The sequence below is a fragment of the Malus domestica genome, chromosome 11 (assembly GCF_042453785.1).
Source record: "Malus domestica chromosome 11, GDT2T_hap1".
Lineage (NCBI taxonomy): Eukaryota > Viridiplantae > Streptophyta > Magnoliopsida > Rosales > Rosaceae > Malus > Malus domestica.
Window position 1 is genome coordinate 19,319,249 of NC_091671.1, and position 15,287 is coordinate 19,334,535.

The following is a 15,287-nucleotide window of genomic DNA, read 5'->3' on the forward strand; positions in this document are numbered from 1 at the left end:
TTGGATCCAAGTAGGTGGATGTCGTACAGACCATGTGAGGGTTCCGACATGCTAGTCGTATAGATCACTAGATGTGATTCCGACTAGTGGGTAACCTTAGTTATGCACGCCGATGATTGATGAGAGAAGCACTAGAGCGTATTTATACACCTTTCGTCGTACAGACTACCATATGTAGTTCCGAGTGACGTGCAGAGTTGGGCCGTATAGGTCACCGTGGTGACTCCGGCTGAATGGGATGTTGAGCTATAGAATTAGCCGAACAGGACCATTGTAGGGTTTCCGGTTGATGTATTATTTCACCTGATTTATATTGATGCATTCTTATTATATTTTGGCATGTCATGGCATATTCTTTCTGAGATGTTATATTGATAGATGAAGGGCTAAGTTTTGATGATATGTGTATATATATATGTTTATATTCTATTTTCTGGGAAAGTGTACAGGTTTTACGGAGAGGGGTTAGAATTGTTTTGAAATGAAATGTTTTGGAAAATCTTTGGTTTTACTGACCCACTCATCTTTGTTTTGCGCCCCTCCAGGTTCTAGTTAGCAGTTGGTGGCTCTCGAGGTCTTTTTCGGCATTCTGACAGACGTACTGCATGTAGGACTCACCTGCGGGTGTTGTACTTTATTTATGGTCCTACTTGACTGCACTTAGACCTACGCTCTGAATTCGTGTGTTTATTTTATAACTCACTCTATTATGCTAGTAGGTTATTACTGCTAGTGACTGGTTTAAATTCCTTCTTATTTTTGTTATCTTGCTTCCGTGTCGCACTTCTGGCTACGTCACGCTCACGTGACGGCCAGCACGCCTTGATTCTCCGGATCGGGGTGTGTCAGTTTGGTATCAGAGCCTAGGTTGCAGTCCTGTATAATCGTTAATGCTTTAATGATCTTTTGTTGTTTTCTGTCAGAATTATGCCACCTCATAGAGAGCGTAGGGAGTCCCGCTGTACTCCTGAACCTAATTTCCCGGATATCACTCAGTTGGGGGAAGCAATGGCTCAGGTTTTTTAGAATGTAATTCGTCCTCCTCCCCCACCTCAGAGGACACCCCTGGAGACCATGTACAACTTGAAATTAGATCGTTTTATGGGTGATGAGGGTCACGAAGGGGCAGAGAAATGGCTAGATCATATTGAAAAGACATTTCAGGTGATGCAAAGTCAGGGGAACTTTCCGGCTGATAGGTGGGTTGAGACCACTACCTTGTTTTTGGGTCGAGAGCTGGCAGGTTGGTAGAGGAATCAGACTCAGTTTATGTCCCCAACAATGGCATCTGATTGGGAGGTATTTAAAGATAATTTCAAGAAAAGATTTGTCCATCTAGAGTATATTGATCGCAAGAAACAGGAATTTACTCGGTTGAAACAGAGGAATATGTCAGCTCATGAATACTACAGAAAGTTTACTGATTTGTCTCGCTATGACCCTGATACAGCTGGTAATCAGGGAGAGATGCTTCGACGTTTCAAGTTGGGAACTAAGAGAAAGTGGCGGACTTTTGCCAGTGCACTTCCCTGCGCCGATTATCATGAGTTTTTCGAGATTTTGGTTAGGATGGAGGACTCTGATAATCTTCCCAGTGAGAGTGAGGATGACGAGGACAAGAATGATGGTCAGAAGAAGGATGATAAAGGTAAAGGTATCTCTATTCCGGGACCTCGCAAGACTCAGAATTTTAAGAAGAGTGGGGCGAGTTCGAGTTCTTCTAGTGGTGGATATAGTATTACTGGCCCGAGGAGAGGTGGTGGAAGATTTTCTAGTGGACCCAGATTTCAGAGGCAGAGGGATTCTGGTGGTGCTGGTGGTTCTGGAGCTCCGTGGTGCCGTCGTTGTAATTTTCGTCATCATGGTGAGTGCAGGGGAGGTGGTGGTGCTTGTTATACTTGTGGGCAAATGGGACATCGGGCTTCTCAGTGTCCCCAGGGTCAGCAGAAACCGCAGCAGACCACTATGCCACCTCCAGCGCCGATTCAGCAGAGCTTTGGACTAGGCAATTATGGCCAGTCGGGTCGTGGTGGTGCCTAACACTACCAGGGGGATGCTGCTCCGTATGCTTCCGGACCTTATCAGTATCCCCAGGAACCTTATCCTCAGACAGGGTATTCTCAGGACTTTGGGGGTTATTCTTCTTATTCATCCATGCCAGCTGGTGGATCTCAGTGGCATCAGGGAGGTCAGCCCCGTCAGGGGGAAGTTGCTACTGGTGGTGCAGGATCATCTAGGTAGCCTAGTCAGTCAGGCCAGGGACGTACTCCCCAAGGGCGAGGTAATCAAGGCAGTAGAGGTCGTGGTGGACGACAGCAAGCTCAGGGGCGTGTTAATCACATCTCATTGCAAGAGGCTCAGAACCATCCAGACTTGATCATGGGTACGTTAAATGTTCTTGGTCATTTTGCTAGGGTTTTGATTGATTGTGGTGCTACGCATTCTGTGATTTCTCATACGTTTGCTCAAATGACTCAACCTCACCCTTCACCTCTAGGATTTGATTTAGAGTTTGCCATGCCTAGAGGAGATAAATATTATGTTGATAGTGTGTATCTTGGGTGTCCAGTGATGGTAGAGGGCGTAGTTATGCCAGCTGATCTTATTCCGTTAGATATTGGGGATTTTGATGTAATTCTAGGGGCTGATTGGTTGCATTATAATCGTGCCCATATTGATTGTTATGGGAAATCAGTTACTTTTTATCGTCCTGGACTACCCGAGGTTACTTTTGTGGGTGAAAGAAGTGGGGTGAGACATGGTGTTATCTCTGCCATAAGAGCAAGGAAATTATTATCGAAGGGTTGTCAGGGATATTTAGCACATGTGGTGTTAAATGATGTTGTTCCTACCACTATAGGAGAAGTTGGTGTGGTCAGACATTATCCTGATGTATTTCCTGATGATTTGCCGGGGTTGCCGCCAGACAGAGATGTGGAATTCTCTATCGATTTGCTTCCAGGTACTGACCCTATATCTCTAACTCCTTATAGAATGGCTCCTGCTGAGTTGAGAGAATTGAAAATTCAGTTACAAGAATTACTTGATAAAGGTTTCATTCAACCTAGTTCGTCACCTAGGGGAGCTCCGGTATTATTTGTAAGGAAGAAAGATGGAACTCTGAGATTATGTATTGATTATAGGTAATTGAACCGGGTAACGATTAAAAACCGTTATCGATTACCTCGCATCGATGATTTGTTTGACCAGCTGAAAGGTGCGTGTGTATTCTCTAAGATTGATTTGAGATCTGGTTATTATCAGTTGAAGATTAAAGATGAAGATGTACCTAAGACGGCTTTCCGAACCCGTTACGGACATTATGAATTTTTGGTTATGCCATTTGGGTTAACCAATGCACCTGCAGCTTTCATGAGGTTGATGAACGAGGTATTCCAGCAATATCTTGATAAATTTGTTATTGTTTTTATTGATGATATTCTGGTATACTCTAAATCTAAAGCAGATCATATCCGGAACCTTAACTTGGTATTAAAGAAATTGAGGGAACATCAGTTGTATGCCAAGTTCAGTAAATGTCAGTTTTGGTTGACTGAAGTGGCATTTTTGGGGCATGTTGTATCGGCTCAAGGAATTCAAGTAGATCCTCAAAAGATAGCAACAGTGGAGAACTGGGAGCAACCTCGAACCGTCACTGAGGTAAGAAGTTTTCTTGGTTTAGCAAGTTATTACCGACGGTTTGTTCAGGATTTTTCTATGATTGCTTTGCCGTTAACGAAGTTGACCAGGAAGGATGTTAAATTTGAGTGGGATGAGAATTGTGAGCGGAGTTTCCAGCAATTGAAATATTGCCTCACTCATGCTCCGGTATTGGTACTTCCTAATGATAGCGGTAATTTTGAGATTTACAGTGATGCTTCCTTGAATGGTTTGGGATGTGTTTTGATGCAGCATAATAGAGTGATTGCTTATGCTTCTCGACAGTTGAAAAATCATGAAAGGAATTATCCTATTCACGATCTTGAGTTGGCAGCCATTGTCTTTGCCTTGAAGATTTGGAGGCATTATCTATATGGTGAGAAGTGTAAGATCTTCACTGATCACAAGAGTCTTCAGTATCTATTTACTCAGCATGATCCTAATCTTCGTCAACGAAGATGGATGGAATTATTAAGTGATTATGACTGCACTATTGAGTATCATCCGGGTCGTGCTAATGTGGTGGCTGATGCACTGAGTAGGAAACCTCAAGGTAGACTCAATGCTTTATATGCTTGTCGTATTCCTCTTTCTGCTGAACTGAGGGCAACTGGAGTAAAGTTGGAGTTGGAAGATCGAAGCGAAGCTTTTCTTGCTAGTTTTCAAGTCAGGCCAGTTTTGGTGGATCGTATACTCGAAGCTCAGATGGTGGATGAGGAAATTCAAGAAATGGTTCAATTAAGAAATGAAGGGAAAAAGAAAGACCTCAAGATTCGAGAATCAGATGGCATGCTTATGCAGGAGAACAAAATGTATGTTCCGAATAATGAGGAATTAAAGAAGGAAATTTTGGATTAAGCGCATTGTTCAGCTTATGCGATGCATCCAGGAGGAACTAAGATGTATCATACCATTCGACCATTTTATTATTGGCCGGGTATGAAGAGGGAAATTGCTGAGTATGTGAGTAGATGTATTATTTGCCAACAAGTTAAAGCAGAAAGAAAGAAGCCTTTTGGGCGAATGCAGCCACTTCCCGTTCCCCAGTGGAAATGGGAAAATATAACCATGGATTTCGTGTATAAGCTTCCTCGTACCCGAAATGGATTCGATGGTATTTGGGTGATTGTGGATCGACTTACCAAGTTAGCGCATTTCATTCAAGTGAGGGAGAAGTATCATCTGAATAAATTGGCTAAGTTGTTCATTACGAAGATTGTGAAGTATCATGGAGTTCCAGTGAATATTATTTTTTATCGAGACCTAAGATTTACTTCTAAATTTTGGGTAGCTTTTCAGGAAGGTCTTGGTACGAATTTGCTATATAGTACTGCTTATCATCCTCAAACTGATGGGCAATCAGAGAAGACGATCCAGACGTTGGAGGATATGCTAAGATCTTCAGTGTTACAATTTGGTGATCGTCTGGACTTGATGGAATTTGCCTACAATAATAGTTTTCACTCGAGCATTGGTATGTCACCATTTGAGGCACTTTATGGTAGGGCGTGTCGTACGCCATTGTGTTGGTCTGAGGTTGGTGAAAGAGTGTTAGAAGGCCTTGAGATTGTGGATGAGACTACTCAAAATATTCAGGTGATTAAGTTTAATCTGAAAGCAGCCCAGGATCGACAGAAGAGTTTAGCTGATCGACATGCCACTGATCGAGTGTATAATGTGGGCGATTGGGTATTTTTGAAATTGTCACCTTGGAGAGGTGTGGTACGATTTAGAAAAAGAGGAAAGCTAAGTCCGAGATACATTGGACCTTATGAGATCACTGAAAGAATTGGTGAAGTTGTCTGCAGGTTGGAGTTGCCTCCGGAGTTATCTAAGGTCCATAATGTGTTCCACGTCTCTATGCTTCGACATTATATTTCTGATCCTTCGCATGTGATCCCTCCTCAACCGCTAGAGATTAATCCGGATTTGACATATGATGAGGAACCAGTCACTATCTTGGATTGGAAGGATAAGGTTCTAAGGAACAAGACGGTGAGTTTGGTGAAGGTGTTGTGGAGGAACCATTCTATAGAAGAAGTTACCTGGGAGACAGAAGATCGAATAAGAGAGATGTACCCAAGGTTGTTCTATGGGTATTAAGCGGTTTATTTGATTGTGGGAATTTCGGGGACGAAATTCTATAAGGAGGGGAGATTGTCACAGCCCATCCCGAGATTTTCTTATTAAGGACGTGAAATGTCAGATTTGCCCTTAGCGGGGGCTAAGGTACGTGTGTGTGACATTATCTAGATTAATTCTATATAAGTTTTGGATTTAAATTTTAGTTTTATAAAATTTTGGTTAGGGAATTAGATGATGGAGGGTAAGGATTGGATGTTGAACCATCTAAACCCCCTGCTCTCTTTCCCTTCCCGTAGCACTCTCTCTCTCATCCCTCACGGCTTTCTCTCTCTCTCTCACTCTCGAAGTGTACGGACGAGACCCAAAACCATCCAAAACTCAGTGGATCGAAGCAAACAAGGTAAGATTCTTCATCCTTGTGATGTTCTGAGTTGATTAGTGCTAGTTTTAGGACGTGGAACCTTCGATATCACATGAACCCGAACCCCTCATTTTTTGTCACTGTTCATGCACACGTGAAATGTTGTGTTTCAGGGAATTCTAAGCTTATTATGAGCTTAGTGAGGTCCCAAGGAAGCTCGTAGTGCTTCGTTTGAAGGTTTTGGACGTCAGGATCACTAGGTTCGATTTTGGCCGGTTTTGCTTGGAATTTTCCGGTGAGATTTAGTTGTTTTTGGAACTTAAAAGTAGTGTATCGTGATTCTACATGTTTGGGGCTTCATTTTGGTATAAAATACGAAGAAAATGGTTGAGAAACGAAGGAGAACAAGAAGTTTCAAAGTTGGTCGGAAACCGGCCGCCGAAAAGTTCAGTCCGGCGAGCGAGGTTAGGGATGATGCGCGTGGGGGCGCGTGTCCCCGTGCCTGTCCCGGCGTGTGGGGGCGTGTGCGGCCTCTAAAAATTTATCTAAAAATTTCTCAACGTCCGTGACGTCGAGTAGGTCGATGTGGTATATTCATATACCCAAATTGAGCATCGTATGAGAAGTTATTTCGAATTGTTGGTTATGTGTTTAAATTAACGTTTTTATAGTTGTTTCACATATAGGTGACACCTATCCCGAGGACGAGCGCATCCAGGGACGTCACGGGGGTTACGACCCATCGACTTACCAGTAAGTGGGCAGTTTTGTTTTCGTATTACCTATATACTACTGTTTTTCCCAGAAAATGTGTTTATATGAAAATATGATTTAAATTGCCATGCATGCAATTGTTGAGATATTTGAATTGAGAATTGATGCATATATATGTGAAATGACGCGATCGACGCACAGGTGGGTTTTTACCTTATTCAGATGATTTATTTATGAGAATTGCATTGAAGCTCATAACCTGCAGCCTAGGTGTTAGTGCTTATATGGTTATTCACCACACCGCACGCTCGTCTTGGATCCAAGTAGGTGGATGTCGTACAGACCATGTGAGGGTTCCGACATGCTAGTCGTATAGATCACTAGATGTGATTCCGACTAGTGTGTGACCTTAGTTATGCGCGCCGATGATTGATGAGAGAAGCACTAGAGCGTATCTATACACCTTTCATCGTACAGACTACCATATGTAGTTCCGAGTGACGTGCAGAGTTGGGCCGTATAGGTCACCGTGGTGACTCCGGCTGAGTGGGATGTTGAGCTATAGAATCAGCCGAATAGGACCATTGTAGGGTCTCCAGTTGATTTATTATTTCACCTGATTTATATTGATGCATTCTTATTATATTTTGGCATGGCATGGCATGGCATATTCTTTCTGAGATGTTATATTGATAGATGACGGGCTGAGTTTTGATGATATGTGTATATATATATGTTTATATTCTATTTTCTGGGAAAGTATACAGGTTTTACAGAGAGGGGTTAGAAATGTTTTAAATGAAATGTTTTGGAAAATCTTTGGTTTTACTGACCCACTCATCTTTGTTTTGCGCCCCTCCAGGTTCTAGTTAGCAGTTGGTGGCTCTCGAGGTCTTTTTCGGCATTCTGACAGACGTACTGCATGTAGGACTCACCTGCGGGTGTTGTACTTTATTTATGGTCCTACTTGACTGCACTTAGACCTACGCTCTGAATTCGTGTGTTTATTTTATAACTCACTCTATTATGCTAGTAGGTTATTACTGCTAGTGACTGGTTTAAATTCCTTCTTATTTTTGTTATCTTGCTTCCGTGTCGCACTTCTGGCTACGTCACGCTCACATGACGGCCAGCACGCCTTGATTCTCCGGATCGGGGTGTGTCAAAAACACTCATGGTACTGTTCACTTTTTGTCATTTTGATTAAAATTAAAAATTTGCAAACCATTTTCATTAGTTTTTCCTTAAAACTAACCATACAGCTAGAACAAAAACTAATTTTGGAGTATTCGTATTCCAATATATTGTAACCAGACACCATAAAAACAATGGTAGAGATAAATAGCAAACAAAAATGAACCACATGTATATAGTACTTAGGGGATGTCCTGCATATATACCTACAATACTTTGTTGAGTAAAGTTTGGCAATAGCTAGCTCTGTACTTTCCGTGCCTTCTAACTTAGAACATAGATTTTTAGGATAAAACTTCGCAATCAATTCATCCCTTTGATGTGCAATAAAAATCTTTGAAGCCTTTAATTACCTTTTGAAAATGAGATACTTAACACTCAAACTAGCTAGCAAGGGAAATGTGCACCCTGCAACAAAAAGGCGAAAGATGGCAGTCAATTTCTTGATTGGGAAACAGTCTGTCAGATAGAGTTTTGGAATTTTATGTACACAACATTTTCGTGAAAGGGACAGAGTTTTTCTCAAGATATTTGTAATTTATCTGTACACAAAAATTACATCCAGAAAAATACCTATCGACCTCATCGCACACTACTTGGCAAAAATAGAAACAAAGCAACAATATACCAAGATTCTTGCTAGGCTGGCCATCATTACCTAGTGGTGTGGTTGATGGTTATTTCATTCCCATGCATGATTAAAAAGGCAAATCCACAGCCACCGCTGGCCTCACCATCATGCACGGCAAAGAGGGCAACGAGAGCAAAGGGATTGGACCACGTACCACAACGCAGCCCCTAGCTCAAGCCAACAAGACCAGGGCAACGTGTCCCCTTAACTACCTCGACAAGTGACATGCTCTTATTGACGAATTTGGCTCACCAATCCTAGAATATGAAAATGGAGAGAGGGAGGGAATTCTTCCAAACATATTCTGGCATTTTCCCAACTTTTTTTCCTTTCACATCCGCTCTTTATTTTCTGCATTTCTTGGTTTCTGTGCCACCAGATAGACCATCCAATCACTGTAATAATGGGGGAAGATCTTCTGCTGAGAATATCAAAGCCTTTGTTATAAAGCTTCCTAAAAGCACCACTTTGTTGAGGCCGAATATCTCCCCTTTTTCTTTTTCCCCAACCACTGTTTTTTTTAGGAAATTTTAACGAAAAATTTACGATACTGTTTACTTTAACAAAAAATTATATTTTTATACTAAAAAGTTAATCATAATACTAATAATTTTACTTTTTTTTCCTATCTCATTCACACCCCCAACGATTTTTCTAGTAAAACAAATAATTTTATGGGAAAATTTATCATTGGGCAAGAAAGTTTTATATAAAGTGAAGAACAGGAAGGTGTTGCTTCAGCTGATGTTCCTTGGTTTTAAAAGTACGTAACCAAGACGAAATAAATAATAGGAATTAATTTTCTTAAGCACCGAGTATGTGTGTACGCTGTACTGTTCTTAAGTCACAAAATCTATTCAAGAGTAAAACCCCTCATGTTTGAGGTCTATTACAACCTCATCAACATCTTTAAAACATTTCACTTTCATACCTCACGTACTATTTTATTTCAAAACAACACCTCCGTTAGATTTTCCATCCAATGGTCTATTAAATGCTGACGTGGCTGTCACATTTGTGCTTATGTGGCTGCACATGGCAACAAAAATAAATAAATTTATACATTAACAATATTATAATATTAACCCTAAAAAAAAAAAAAAAAAAAAAAAACCAGAAAACCCGAACCCAGATCCCCTTCCCACAACCCCATATCTCACCCCCACCCCCTTACCCATCTCTTCCTTCCCGTCCGTCCGTCCGCACCCCCTTACCCCTCTCTCCCACTCTTCTTCTTCCTCCACACCAACCCCAACACACTCCCTAACACCCTTTTTTCAATTCCTTCATTCCCTCTCCTTCTCTAGGGTTTGAACTTCAAATTCCACCCATCTCCCGCCTCTTCCCTCGCCACCCTCTGCCTCCACGCATCTCCTTCCCCCAAAACCCATATCCCCCTCCACCTCTCCCACCTCAAAGCCCCCACCTTTAATCACCTATCTGCTTTTTTTTTCACTAGTTTTCTTAGAAACCCCTGCAACCCACTACCTGCAAAACCACAACTCGCAACCCACTACCTGCAAAACCACAACCCACAACCCAAATACCTGCAACCGTCACCCGGGGGGGGGGGGGGTGGGGGTCGCGAGCTTATCATGGACGGGAAGGGCAGAGGTGCCTAGGGGTCGTCGCGGATGGGGGTAGGTTGTCGCACCGGGGGGGGTGTCACGGCAGGTGGGTCGTTGCGCCGGGAGGGGGTGGGAGATGGGTCGTCGCACCGTGGGGGGGGGGGCAGGTTCATCGCGCCAGGAGGGGTGCTCACATCAGTTGGGTCGTTGTAGGGGGGGTCACGGCAGGTGGGTCGTTGCGCCGGGTGGGGGGGTGGGTCACAGCAGATGGGTAGTCGTGCAGGGGGGGTTTCCCAGCAAGTGGGTCGTCACGAGGGGGAAAGGCAAGTGGGTCTTCGGTGGGAGGGGGGAGGGGTTTGGTTTCTTTTTCTTCTAGGTGAGTTACAGATAGGTGGGGGAAATGAAGGTGATTGGGTTCAGGTTTTTCTTGTTTTTTTTTTTTTTTTTTTAAATAGGGTTAATATTATAATATTGTTAATGTATAAAAAATTATTATTTTTGCCATGTGGCAGTCACATCAATACAAATGTGACAACCACGTCAGCATTTAACAGACCATTGGATGGAAAATCTAACGGACATGTTGTTTTGAAATAAAATAGTACATGAAGTATGAAAGTGAAATGTTTTAAAGTTGTTGTATGAGGTTGTAATAAACCTCAATACCTGAAGGACTACTGTGTAATTTACCCTCTATTCAATTAACATAAAGGCTAGCTGCAGCTGGTTCGATACAGCACTTTGCATCCAATTTTGTTCCACTACTCTCTCGCTCAATCATAATTTTAGGATTTAGTGTTTTGGATATGACAAAATTTATTTTTCGTTTTACCACGTAATACTTGGATGTAGAAATAGATAAAAATTTAGTTCAGGTGTTTAAGCACATTCATTATTGTACTTCTTATGTTCGGTTTCTTTGCAAATATCTTGTGTTAAAGAAACATATTATAATAAAGGAATATAACAAATAAATCAATTAGAGTGCTTGGAGTTATAAAAAATGTTGTAAAACTCCCCAATATGGGGAGCTTTGTCACTCAACCTAATAATAATACGTGTATATGTACGACTTGTGGATCACCTTATTCTCAAAATTATTGGGTCATATATATCCACTAAAAGTAGCCGACTGTCAATTAAGAAAAAACAGTAGCTGCGGTAATGGGAGAGATTCCAAATCTCCAACTGAAAGAGAGAAAAATTAAAGTCACTTCCCTATCAAATAATTAAAGAAAAAGAATACAACATTACATCCACGTATAATTCCAAATAGAGGCGACAAATCAATTCATTAGGTTATTAATGGATAGCTATTAAGATCCTTTTATTTTGACATCACCATAATATAAATGTTAGATTGGTAGTGGTGATGATGGTATAAGGTATTGAGTGATGATTGGATAATTGCTGTACCAATCACAAACTGGAATTCTATGAATTCTCAGTTTGGATTGAGGGAGTATTGAGTGATGATTGGATAATTAGGAATAATCTTGTAATGTCAAGTGTCATAATCTTGTAGTGCCAAGTGTCATCATCTGGTAGACTCAATTAGTTAGAGAGAAATCTTACTCAGTAAGCTACTAGATTACTATAAATACTAGAGAAGGACTATATTGTAAAGTTAGTCTTTGACAGAATATAATACTCTCTCACATTTCTCTTAGTTCATATTCTTCCTCTTCGTTCTTTCATTTCTGGTTTGTTATGATAAGGTGAAATCAAACTAAATGAGTTTTAATAAATACCATTAACAACTTAATGAGTTGATTTGTCATTTCTAAATTCACTACTACCAATCTCACATATCTATATGAGGATGATATCAGATTAAACTGGTCTTAAGGAATACCCATTAATATGAATTGATTTGTCACCTCTAATTCCAAACAGAAAAAAGATAACAAAGATGGGCCAAATAGGTCATTCCTAAATACGAACAACAATACTTGTTCAAACAAAGAAATGTAGGTATAGGTGTATGTAATATTATGTATTATGTTATGCGTATTGTCACAGCCCGTCCCGAGATTTTATTATCGAGGTTGTGAAATTGACAAAATTACCCTTGTCGGTTACTAAGGTACGTGTGGCGTTATTTAATAAATACCTACTCTCCTAAAGTCTTGGAAAATAATTGGAGTTGGATTAAAAGTTTGGTATATATGTTTTGTGTGGTTAGGGATTAAATAATTGGAATGTATGGTTTTGGTTGGACCACACACATGCACAGGACCCCCATTTCCTTTCCCCGTACTCTCTCTCTCTCCTCTCCGTTTCAGTCTCTCTCTCTCCCTCTCGAAATTGTACGGACAAAGGGCCAAACCCTTGAACTTTCACGGATCGACGCCAAAAAGGTAAGGTTCTTCATCCTTTTGACCTCCTGAGTTGAATGGTACTAGTTTTAGAACGGGAAACCTTAGAAATCACGTTGAAAACCCGATGTCTGATTTGAGTATTGTTCATCCATTCGTGATGTGTTGATTTTCAGGGAAATCTAAGCTTATAGTGAGCTTAGTGAGGTCCTAAGGAAGCTCGGAGTGCTTAGTTTGAAGGTTTTGGACATCGGGATCGTTGAGTTCGAAGTTGGCCAGTTTTCTTGGAATTTCTCCAGTGAGATTTCGTAGTTTTTAGAGCCTTAAAGTAATGTAACTTGATTCTTCATGCTTAGGGCTTCATTTTGATATAAAATACGAAGAAAATGGTTGAGAAATGACGAAGAACAAGGAGATTGAAAAATCTCCAGTTTTCCGGCCACTGGAAAAACCAGTCCGACGAGCCCAAGATAGGAGATGCACGTGGGGGCGCGTGACAAGCCCAAAATTTTTTCTAAAAATATGCCGACGTTCGTGACATCGAGTAGGTCACTGTGGTATATTCATATACCCAAATTGAGCACCGTATGAGAAGTTATTTCGAATTGTCGGTTATGTGCTTTAATTAACGTTTTTATAGTTGTTTCGCATATAGGTGACACCTATCCCGAGGACAAGCGCATCCAGGGACGTCACGGGGGTTACGACCCATCGACTTACCAGTGAGTGGGCAGTATTTTCTGTATTTACCTATATACTATTGGTTTTCCCAGAAATTGAATTTAAATGAAAGTATGTTTTAAAAATGCCATGCATGCATATCATGAATTATATGAATTGATAATTGATGCATATATATATGTGTGAATTGGTGTTGTGGACGCACATGTGAGTATCAGGTGAGTTTTATATATCATGTGAATTGTTGATAATGTGAATTATGTTGAGAGCTCATAACCTGCACCCTGGTGTTAGTGCTTATATTATTCACCCGCACCGCACGCTCACCTTGGATCCAAGTAGGTGCATGTCATACAGACCATGAGAGGGTTCCGACATGCTAGTCGTACAGATCACTAGAGGTGGTTCCGACTGGTAGGTGACCTTAGATTATGCGTGCAGATGATTGATGAGAGAAGCATTAGAGCGTATTATTTCACCATTCTTGTCGTACAGACTACTTCAGGTAGTTCCGAATTATGTGCAGAGTAGCACCGTACAGGTCACCGTGGTGACTCCGGCTGGGTTGGATATTGAGCTATAGAATTAACCGTACATGACCAACTGCAGGGTCTCCGGTTGATTCATTATGTCACCTGTTATATTGATGCATCCATATTCTTTTTTTTTTTTTTGACATTATGACATGGCATACTTGCTGGATTTTGATAAAGATTGATGTTTTGAGAGATTTGAACAAATATTATACTATTATGCTATTTTCTGGGAAAGTATACAGGTTTTACAGTGAGGGGTTAGAAATGTTTTAGAAAAGCTTTGGTTTTACTGACCCACTCTATTTTGTTTTACGCCCCTCCAGGTTCTAGTTAGCAGCGTTGGTGGCCCACGAGGATCCCCATGGCGTACTGACAGACTACATAAATGTAGGACTCACCTGCGGGTGTTGTAATCCTACTTGACTGCACCTAGTACTTATGCTCTGAATTTGTGTGTTTTACACTTAAACTCATTCTAGCATGTTAGTTGGATATTATTGCTAGTAGTTGGTTTTTATTCCTTCGTAATTCTCATATCTTTTGCTTCCGCATCGCACTTTTGGTTACATCACGCTCACGTGTCGGCCAGCACGCCTTGATTCTAGGATCGAGGTGTGTCACGTATGCATGAGGATGTGGACATTATAAATTTAATATCGTAGCCAAATACACAAATATAAAAATTGAATAACGTAAAGTATTAAATTTAGTAGGTATTGAACATTGATTATTAATCCGTAGTATCACCACTATAGTATTACAACATAATGTTATTTCTTTTTACATGTAAATGTGAGATATTAGGGTCAAATTTCACAAATAAGGAGTTTGATATCAAATTATTGTTAGCTCAATCTGATGCTTATCTGAATCACCATCTCTATAAAAATAAAAAATAAAAAATAATGAAAACGTCAATGTGAACATTATTACCACGTGTGAATCTGAAAATTCCCTAAGTAGAGATAAATTAGAAATCTTTTAGGGTCTAGGAAGATATTTCATATTATACTTGTCTTACTTGGAGAGCAAGTTATTCTCTCCCCCTTATTATTATAAATAAAGGCACAAAGCATGAAGAATAACACACAGAAATCCTCAAGCCATTATCCACATTCTCTTTGCCACACCTTTACTTTCCCTCTCTAAATTTTGACTACAACACTTTATTAGCACGCTCTTGAACTATAGTAAAGAGAATTTGTACATTGTCAATCAGGAGAATATTACGTTTCAATCGTTATTATTATAATTAAATGCTTTACTTTATTGAATGAATATACTTGCTATTGATTCAATTTATTTTTTATGTCGAATGTGATACAAAACTTTCAAGATGGAAACCTGACATTGGAGGAAGAACTCTTACAAACCCGTTCACAAAATTGATCATTACAATATAGGTAGGTTCTTCTATAACATGGTCTTAATTTTCGAATATTTTTTAGCTTGATTGCATCAAAACATTCACCATGATGCATGAACTCAACTTTTATGCGTTTCGAATTATAAATTCTTCTTAAATTTGTTTGCATTATT

General features: G+C 40.4%; 1 protein-coding gene and 1 long non-coding RNA gene across 2 annotated transcripts; both read left to right on the top strand.

The window, feature by feature from the left end:
- Window positions 1-1,074: 1,074 nt before the first annotated feature.
- LOC139189471 (uncharacterized) lies at window positions 1,075-2,040 on the top strand. The gene is made up of 2 exons (XM_070808427.1): window positions 1,075-1,243; window positions 1,340-2,040. Exons 1-2 carry the CDS (start codon window positions 1,075-1,077, stop codon window positions 2,038-2,040), a joined length of 870 nt encoding a protein of 289 aa, XP_070664528.1.
- Window positions 2,041-2,243: 203 nt separating this feature from the next.
- LOC139189639 (uncharacterized) lies at window positions 2,244-7,733 on the top strand. Its single transcript, XR_011573459.1, has 3 exons — window positions 2,244-2,383; window positions 6,793-6,859; window positions 7,683-7,733. It is a non-coding gene; the product is annotated as an uncharacterized lncRNA (long non-coding RNA).
- The last annotated feature ends 7,554 nt before the right edge of the window (window positions 7,734-15,287 follow it).